The sequence below is a fragment of the Sinocyclocheilus rhinocerous genome, unplaced genomic scaffold (assembly GCF_001515625.1).
Source record: "Sinocyclocheilus rhinocerous isolate Xijiao unplaced genomic scaffold, SAMN03320098_v1.1 scaffold1285, whole genome shotgun sequence".
Lineage (NCBI taxonomy): Eukaryota > Metazoa > Chordata > Actinopteri > Cypriniformes > Cyprinidae > Sinocyclocheilus > Sinocyclocheilus rhinocerous.
In genome coordinates this window covers 675,720-684,993 of record NW_015645559.1, presented here as the reverse complement: position 1 = coordinate 684,993, position 9,274 = coordinate 675,720, and the positions used below count along the sequence as shown (strand labels likewise).

The window sequence follows — 9,274 nt, the reverse complement described above, 5'->3', positions numbered from 1 at the left end:
TGTGTGTGTGTGTGTGTGTGAGAGAGTGTGTGTGTGTGTGTGTGTGTGTGTGTATCAGACTCCCCCAGGTCTCTCTCCACAAGCGTCCAGCATAGTTCACATGTGTGACTCATTCAGTTATAAGTATCTGGCGCTCCTCACTGACTCTGGCCATGTGTGGATGGGCACATCGAACCTAAAGGTAAGTGAAACCCAGCAATATCACTTTGTATTTTATTAACCTGTATATTCGGGTCACAGAAACTTGTGGTCAGTGGTCTAAGTGATTGTTTTTCCGTCAGTTCATTACTCTGTCCACTTTAATTGACTAGTTAATCAATTGCTCTGTCTTAAGCCTTAATTACAGCCTTAATACTTTTGCACAACAAAGCAGCATCAGGCGAATGTTTTCTTGTGCAGGAGAAACTCAGTGAGGTGGACACCAAAATCAAAACTCCCCCTAAACAGATGGCCTGGTATGGCACTCTTTTACTCTTTGCATGATTTATGTACAGTATATTTGGTGTATGCTGTATTTTCACTCACATTATTTTTCCTTTTTTTTTTTTGCAGGTGTCGCAGGCCCAAGAGTCAGCAGCCATCAGCTGTGGTAATGTGGGATGGGCTCCTCATAGTGGTGGGAGAATGTAAAGAAACAATTCAGTACCACCTGGACGATGACTCAATTCTGGTGCCGGAGCTGGACGGGGTTCGGATCATCAGTGGAACACACCATGAGCTTCTGCAAGAGGTCCCAGGTTAGAAGATGTATATTGAGAAAATTCTACACTTCCGTTCAAAAGTGTGGGGTCAGTTAGATTTTGACAGGATTAAAATATAATATATTTCTGTGATGGCAATGCCACATTATCCTTCAGAAATCATTCTAGTAAGCTGATTTGGTGCTCAAGAAACATTTCTTATTATCAATGTTGAAAGCAGTTGTGCTGCTCAATATTTTTGTGAGAACCGTGATGCACTTTTTCAGGATTCTTTGATGAATAGAAAGTTTAAAAGAACAGAATTTATTTGAAATGGAAATCTTTTGCAGCATTATAAAGGTCTTTAGTGTTACTTTTGATTGAATGCATCCTTGCTGAATAAAAGGATTCATTTCAATCAAAAGCAAAAACCAAATCTTACTGACCCCAAACATTTGAACAGTAATAATGTATATGGATTGCTGCCAGGTTCTACATCCCTCAAGCCCACAAGTGATTTGATTTTCCCATGATGCTCTGCAGGTGCATGTGAGGAGATCTTTAAAATTGCCTCAATGGCTCCTGGAGCATTACTTCTGGAGGCTCATAAAGAATATGAGGTAAGACGCATTTACTGTCGGGTACACATTATTAAAGTTCAACATGGTGTGAAAAAATTAGAAAATGTAAATGTAAAGTGAAAAATGTAATACATATAAATGACAATAGATTTACAATTACAGCTATTATTGAAAATTACATACTTTTGTTAAAGTTATTGGAAAAAAATATTTGTTGTTAATCTGTCTTAATGGTAAATATTTGGACAATTAAAAAATTGTTGCCAGCAGAAAAAAAAATCTCTGTCAAAGGTACAGTTCACCCAAAAATGACATTTCTGTTGTTATATAGTCACCTTTAAGTTGTTCCAAGCCTGTATGAGTTTCTTCTGTTGATCACAAAAGAAGATATTTTGAAGAATGTGGGTAACTGAACAGTTGCCGGTAGCCATTGACTATAATAGTATTTTTTTCTAATTTTTGGGTGAACTATCCTATAAGTGCTCATTATGGCGGGTATATTAAATCTAATGGCTTTTGTGTTTGAAAATATTTGCAGAAAGAGAGTCAGAAGGCAGATGAGTATCTGAGAGAGATTAAAGAGCAGAGTCTGTTGAGCGAGGCTGTGAGGCAGTGTGTGGAGGCTGCCGGACATGAACATGAACCTGAGACACAGAAAACACTCTTGAGGGTGAGCCACAACGCTTAAATGCTGTGGGAAGAGAGACATTCCATTTACAGAAGGAATGACAATACACATGGGTTTATACCTTCTCTCTCTCAATTGTTGTCTCTGCAGGCGGCCTCATTTGGGAAGTGCTTTTTGAGTAATTTTCCTCCAGAGCAGTTTGTCAGCATGTGCAGAGACCTGCGGGTGTTGAATGCAGTCCGAGACTATACCGTTGGCATTCCTCTTACCCACACTCAGTTCAAACAGATGACTGTGCAGGTGCTCATTGACAGGTGAGACCATAAGAGAATCTAATTCTGTGCAGAGCAATTGTCTGTTTGCATTGCAGAGAATTGTTTTGTGATCACTTCCTTTAAAATGAGTAACATAAGTGTGACAGAGCAGATTATTTATCTTCGCTCTTATTCGCTCTTTCTGTGTTTCAGACTGGTTTATCGTAAACTCTATCCACTGGCTATTGAGATTTGCCGCTATTTAAAGACTCCAGAATATCAGGGAGTGAGCCGAGTACTCAAACACTCGGCCTGCTACAAGGGGTGTGTGTGCAGAGACCTGCGGGTGTTGAATGCAGTCCGAGACTATACCGTTGGCATTCCTCTTACCCACACTCAGTTCAAACAGATGACTGTGCAGGTGCTCATTGACAGGTGAGACCATAAGAGAATCTAATTCTGTGCAGAGCAATTGTCTGTTTGCATTGCAGAGAATTGTTTTGTGATCACTTCCTTTAAAATGAGTAACATAAGTGTGACAGAGCAGATTATTTATCTTCGCTCTTATTCGCTCTTTCTGTGTTTCAGACTGGTTTATCGTAAACTCTATCCACTGGCTATTGAGATTTGCCGCTATTTAAAGACTCCAGAATATCAGGGAGTGAGCCGAGTACTCAAACACTGGGCCTGCTACAAGGTGTGTGCTTATTTAGTTTTTTAAAAGTCAAAAAATATGAATGTTGTGATGTTTATATTTGGGTCAAAGACGTTAAGATGTCCGCATCAAAAGTAATTTACTAAAGTGATTTTATGTCCATAGAAAGCACATTAAATGCAAGTAAAGTGTCTACATTTAAGGTTTCAAATAAGTTTTTGAAGAATAAAATGTCAAAATTTGGTTGAAATAATGTTCCATTGTCATTCAGTGTAACACTTATAGTTATGTAAAAATTCAAACAACATGCTTATTCTGACATGTACATATTAAAATATATAAAAGAATAAGTGAGCATATTACATTTTATTGGGTTTTAAATGAGTAAAAAATTATTACTGGGCAAAACCTAGGATAGTGGCAAATTTAAAAAATAAATTTTAAATAATTTAAATATTAAAATTAAATTAACATTTTTAATATAATATAATTTTATTTTTTTAATTTAATTAGGTTATTTATTTAATTATTCTCGAAATACAGTAAAAATGGTAATATAATGAAATATTATTACAATTTGAAATAACTGTTTTAACTGTTTTAAATAATGGTCTTTGCTGTCAATTTTGATAAATTTAATGCAACTTTGCTGAGTACACCCTTCAAAAATGTGGGTTTCAGTAGATTTTAAAAAAAAATTTTAAGTAACTGAAACTTTTATTCAGCAAAGTTGCATTAAATTTTCAAGCTTGACTCACCGTTATTTAAAACAGTTAAAACAGCTCTTTCAAATTGTAATAATATTTCACTATATTACTGTTTTTACTGTATTTCTGATCAAATAAATGCAGCCTTGGTGAGCATAAGAGACTTCTTTCAAAAACATTAAAAACATCTTACTGACCCCAAAGTTTTGAATAGTCATACGGACTACTTTTATAATCATTTTATGGCACTTTTGTGTCTCTTTGAAGTCCCCATTTATTATAAAGTTGATTTCCCATTCATTATGAGTTTTATAAATCCACAGACATCAAGGGTTTTCACAGATGTTGTTTACAGAACCAGAGGACATCTGCAGGTGCAAATGGGTTTCATTGTACTTTGCTAAACCTTGTGAAGATGTGATGTTTTGTTCAGTCTGAGAGGTTCTGATGCAGCACAGCAAAGCTTGTGAGTGAAGTGTCAATCAGTTAAACCCCATAAAAGTTTCTTTGTGTGTGCTTTTGTAGGTCCAGCAGAAAGAAGAATCAGATGAAGTCATAGCAAAAGCTGTGAGTGTGAAGCTTGCTGATGCTGCTGGAATCTCCTACTCTGAAATCGCCACTAAAGCGTATGAGAGTGGACGCACAGAGCTCGCCATTAAGGTACACACACACACACACACACAGACTATGTTCTAATAAAGACCAAGGGTCATTGATATTATGGGTTGTCAGTTAGTTTGTGTTGGTCTCTCTCTTTCAGTTGTTGGAGTTTGAGCCTCGTTCTGGCGAGCAGGTCCCACTGCTGTTAAAAATTAAGAAAAGCCCTCTGGCTTTAAGCAAAGCCATTGAGAGTGGAGACACAGACCTCGGTACACACACCTTCACATACATGTTCTAAAACCTCGTGAACTGTCTACCTAGATACACTACTTTTCAATTTTGTTAAAAAAAAAAATCTTACTGACCCAAAACTTGTGAAATGTACTGTGTGTCATAAATTAAATTTGTCAGCAAATAGTAGCTTGGTCAGATCACCGATGTGCATTAAAAAGATTTTATGTATTTTAAAGATTACTCTCCATTGTTTACGATCCATTTGACAGGAATAAAAAATAGAGATGTCATCTGATGCTAAACTGAGCAAACACTCACATAACACGCTTATATACTTCATCCTTACATTTACTCAGAGCTAAAAGCATTAGAAACACACACTCCGTTACAGATACACACTTTTAATCGTATCCAGAATCACTGGAGATGGGTTACCTGCATGCTTTCTTGTATGCTAGTGTACACAGTGGTCATGTACCTGAAGAATGAGCTGAACAGAGGAGACTTCTTCATGATGTTGAGGAACCAACCTGTGGCTCTGAGCCTCTACAAACAGGTACACACATCTGCACACAGCTGCTTCCCGAAGACACACACTCTCTGCCGCTGCAGAACTGAGAACCAAAGGCATTATTTATTAAGAACATGCCCCTATCTCTTTTTGTGCTAACCTAAATAATATTCATGAGCTAACGTTCATGTCTGTGAACGTGGCAAAGGGCCACAATAAAATCCGATTGGTCCAAATCCCTCTGCTCATATATGTACATCAAATCTGTTCTGATTGGCTATGATTTTGTTGCTTTATATATGGAGAAAGTATGCCTAGTTAGGACAATTGTTCAAAAAAGCATTTAACTACAGTAAAACTAAAACTACTGAAAGTTCTTTTAATGAAAATAATTGAAAACAATTTTGTTATATGAAAAGCCTAAACTTAAATGAAATTTTGGAAACTTACAGAAATAAATATGTTGAAATTGAAGTTCAACTTTCCAAAACTAAAAATGAAATAAAAATAAATTAGAGGTAAATATAAGTAGTTTTAAAAGACATAAGCACATAACAAAATTACCAAAACTAAAATTAAATTAAATTAAAACTATAAAAGTGCAAGCTAATGCAAAATATTAATAAACACTATGATATCGTATCAGTAATATTAAAATAACGCTGCATGTTTTTTGTTTTTTTCACTGTTCACATTGTCATTATTTTTTTGTGTGTGTGTAGTTCTGTAAGCATCAGGAGCAGGATACACTCAAAGATCTTTTCAATCAAGATGATGATCATGAAGAACTTGGCAATTTGTATGTGAAGGCCAGCTATAAAGAGCAGGTAGGCGTTTACAGTTCTTTCTTCCTCATTTTCTTCCCACTTCCATGATTTGAATGACAGAAGTGCTATGAAAGTTCAAAATATTATGGTGGCTCCATTTCCACCAATGTGTGGGGTTTGAAGGCATGCCTTCTTTGCTTTCCACCTTCATTTCTTAATACTCTTCTATTATTTTTACCTGCTAGTTGCTTTGGTGAAAATGCATCTGCTAAGAATGTAAATGTACTGTACATTTGTGTGTAATTGCAGAGACTGGAAGCTCGGATTGCTCTTTTACAAAGTGCTGTGGACGAGTACTACAAAGCCAAGAATGAATTTTCTGCCAAGGTGAAGACCTCAGATTCTCCTGTTACAGACAGATAAGCAGCCTGGGTCAGAGTTCACGGTCCGTGTAGTCAGAACATTACATCTGTGAATTATCAAAAGGAATTAAAGCCTTTCTTTCTTCTTTCTCCTCTCTCAGACAACAGAAGATGAAATGCGTCTGCTGCGGTTTCAGAGGGAGTTAGAGGAGAAGAAGGGTGAGCTGCTCGTGGGATTCTCTCTTCATGACACTATGACCACGCTGCTGTCTGTGGGACTGCACAAACAGGCCGAACAACTTTACAAAGACTTCAGAGTGCCTGACAAGAGGTGTGCCTTCTGTTCATAGTTTTACCCACATGATTTATAGTTTCTCATTCTGTGGCACGGTTTTTATTTAGTTTTATTGAAAGAATATACCTTGAACAACATTTAATTCATATCCCACTGGCAGTGTTGAGAATCACGAAAACATTCTCTGAGCTAATAAACCAGAGCTAATACTGTCGACTGTAATTAAAGACTACAGTTGTAGGTGCTACCTTTCATAAAAAGTAATAATATCTTCTGTCATGGGTGTAACCTGGGTAATCATATGTGTAATCAAAATTAACAGGTTCAGCTGCAAACATCTAATTTAGCAAGTGGTAATAAATTTCAGTCTCGGGAACTCTCTATATATATATTTTTTTTAAATGCATATGACCCAAAAGGCTGTGTTTACAAATCCCATATAGGGTGTTTAATACAGTAAATACACTGATCATCCACAACATTAAAACCACCTGCCTAATATCATGTAGGCCCCCTTATGCTGCCAAAACAGCTCCACAAGACCTCTGAATCTGTCCTGTTATATCTGGCACCAAGACATTAGTTAGCAGATCCTATAAGTCTTGCAGGTTGCGAGGTGGGCCTCCTTGGATCAGATTTGTTGGTCCAGCACATCCCATAGATGCTCAGTCGAATTGAGATCTAGGGATCTCAAAGGCAACACCTTGAACTCTGTCATGGTCCTCAAACTATTCCTGAACAATTGTTGCAGTGTGGCAGAGTGCCACTGACTGCCATCAAGGAACACCACTGCCATGAAGGGGTGTATGTGGTCTGCAGCAATCTTTAAGTAGGTGGTGCATATTCAAGTAACGTCCACATGAATGCAGGACTGAAGTTTTCCCATTGGCCAGAGCATAAAAAACATGACTTCTCAGACCAGGCAACCTTCTTGCATTGCTCCATGGTCCAGTTCTGACATTCACATGCCTACTATATGTGCTTTCGCCAATGAACATGAGTTGTCATGGAAACTCTGACTGGTCTGTGGCTACACAGCAATCTGCAATGCACTCTGTGTCCTGAAACCTTTATAATCATGGCCAGCATTGAGTTTTTTTTAGCTATAAGTACTTCAATAGATTTTCTATGTGATTAGATCAGACAGTCTAGACTTCACTCCCCACATGTGCCATTGACCCAGACTCCGATCACCGGTTGTCCATCTATGTACCAACCACTGCATACTGCCCACAAGAACAGCCCAAAAGACTTGCCTTTTTGAGATGATTTGATCACTATTTGGCTTTCATCAAAGTCACTCAGATGTTTTCGCTTGTCCATTTTTTCTGCCAACTCATGAAATTCAAGAACTGACTGTTCATTTGTTGTCTAATATATCCCACCCCTTGACAGGTGCCATTGTAAAGATATAACCAATGTTATTCACTTCACCCGTAGTGGTTTTAATGTAGTGGCTGATATGTGTATAGCGTATGTTTCTAAATTAAGAATAATATAATGTGAATAGTGGTCCGAGACGCTGGGATAGGCCCCATCCCCCTGCAACCCTGCAGAAGATAAGCAGTATGGAAAATTGATGGATGGATAATGTAAATGCCATGATGATATTAGTGAAGGTGTTTCTCATTATCAGGTTCTGGTGGCTGAAGTTAAAGTCTCTGGCTGAGAAGGAGGACTGGGAAGAGCTGGAGAAATTTGGCAAAAGCAAAAAGTCTCCTATTGGATATCTGGTAACTTGTGTCTTGATGATCTGAATTATTCTTAGACTTATTGTTGTGAAGTATTTGTAATCGTCTTTCTCTGATTACAGCCATTTGTTGAGGTGTGCATTAAACACCATAACAAATATGAAGCCAAGAAATATGTGTCTAAAGTCACACCTGAGCAGAAGGTCAAAGCTCACCTTGCAGTGGGGTAAGAGTTTGTTCCGAAATGTATTATTTGGCCTTTTTTTTTTTTTTTGAAAGAAATTAATCATTTAATTCAGCAAGGACAAATTAAACTGACCAAATAAAAAATGTTAAGCAGCACAAATGTTTTCAAAATTGATAACAATTAGAAATGTTTCTTGTGCAGCAAATCAGCATATTAGAATGATTTCTGAATGATCATGTGATACTGAAGACTGGAGTAATGATGCTGAAAATGTAGCTTTCCCATCACAGGAATAAATTACATTTTAAAATATTAAAATAGAAAAGTTATTATAAATTGTAATAATCTTTCACAATATTACTGTTTGTACTATATTTTTGATCAAATGCAGACTTGGTGACTTTTTTCAGCAACATTAAAAAATCTTTCTTACCCCAAACCTTTGATCAGAAGTGTACATTACTGTTCATGATTAAGACAAAGAACCACAATAAATATTGTTGTCTCTCACACAGGGATATGGAGGGTGCCGCAGAGGCTGCTATCGAGAGGCGTAATGAATCAGAGATCAGTACTGTTCTCTCACGCTGTTCAGCCACCACTGATCATCTTCTGATGGAACGTCTCAACCGTGCTAAAGCCACTGCTGTCAAAAAGTGAGCCTGTACACTTCTGTCCTGCTCAGCTCAACTGCATTTGCTGCCCAACAGTGAACCACTGTGCACCCATTCTCCTTCACAAAGCAGCTCGCAGCACAATTTGCTTTCAGCTATGTAAATGACTCCTGATGTAATGGAACATTTTCATGAAAATTCTGCACAATGAAGGAAATTTCTTGGGTGGAGAGAAAAATGGACAGCAAGAAAATTGGCATGTCAGCAGTTAATGTTTTTGCTGTGTCTGTCGGACAGCTAGAAGCAGTTCCCATCTTGCACTTCCCTGTAAACCATAAAAACCTTTGTACCTATAACTGCATTATGAACCATTGTTTGTGTGTTGTATAATCATACTGTCTTTGATGTATGTTCATGCCTGTGTTCTGTAGAGATTATCTGCCTTTATGAATATAACAAAACACTTATTTTAATTAAACCATGATTGGATACCAAAACGTGTTGAATG

General features: G+C 37.3%; 1 protein-coding gene across 1 annotated transcript in view; it reads left to right on the top strand.

The window, feature by feature from the left end:
- vps16 (VPS16 core subunit of CORVET and HOPS complexes) overlaps positions 1 to 9,263 on the top strand; it is a 13,111-nt gene extending 3,848 nt beyond the window's left edge. The window contains exons 7-22 of the mRNA XM_016510463.1: positions 59 to 181; positions 400 to 455; positions 553 to 737; positions 1,224 to 1,300; positions 1,800 to 1,931; positions 2,040 to 2,203; positions 2,732 to 2,840; positions 4,031 to 4,165; positions 4,266 to 4,374; positions 4,798 to 4,895; positions 5,573 to 5,677; positions 5,927 to 6,004; positions 6,141 to 6,310; positions 7,911 to 8,007; positions 8,088 to 8,191; positions 8,668 to 9,263. Coding sequence (XP_016365949.1) covers positions 59 to 181; positions 400 to 455; positions 553 to 737; positions 1,224 to 1,300; positions 1,800 to 1,931; positions 2,040 to 2,203; positions 2,732 to 2,840; positions 4,031 to 4,165; positions 4,266 to 4,374; positions 4,798 to 4,895; positions 5,573 to 5,677; positions 5,927 to 6,004; positions 6,141 to 6,310; positions 7,911 to 8,007; positions 8,088 to 8,191; positions 8,668 to 8,812 — 1,887 coding nt within the window. The 3' untranslated portion in view covers positions 8,813 to 9,263. The remainder of the gene's footprint in view (positions 1 to 58; positions 182 to 399; positions 456 to 552; positions 738 to 1,223; positions 1,301 to 1,799; positions 1,932 to 2,039; positions 2,204 to 2,731; positions 2,841 to 4,030; positions 4,166 to 4,265; positions 4,375 to 4,797; positions 4,896 to 5,572; positions 5,678 to 5,926; positions 6,005 to 6,140; positions 6,311 to 7,910; positions 8,008 to 8,087; positions 8,192 to 8,667) is intronic.
- The last annotated feature ends 11 nt before the right edge of the window (positions 9,264 to 9,274 follow it).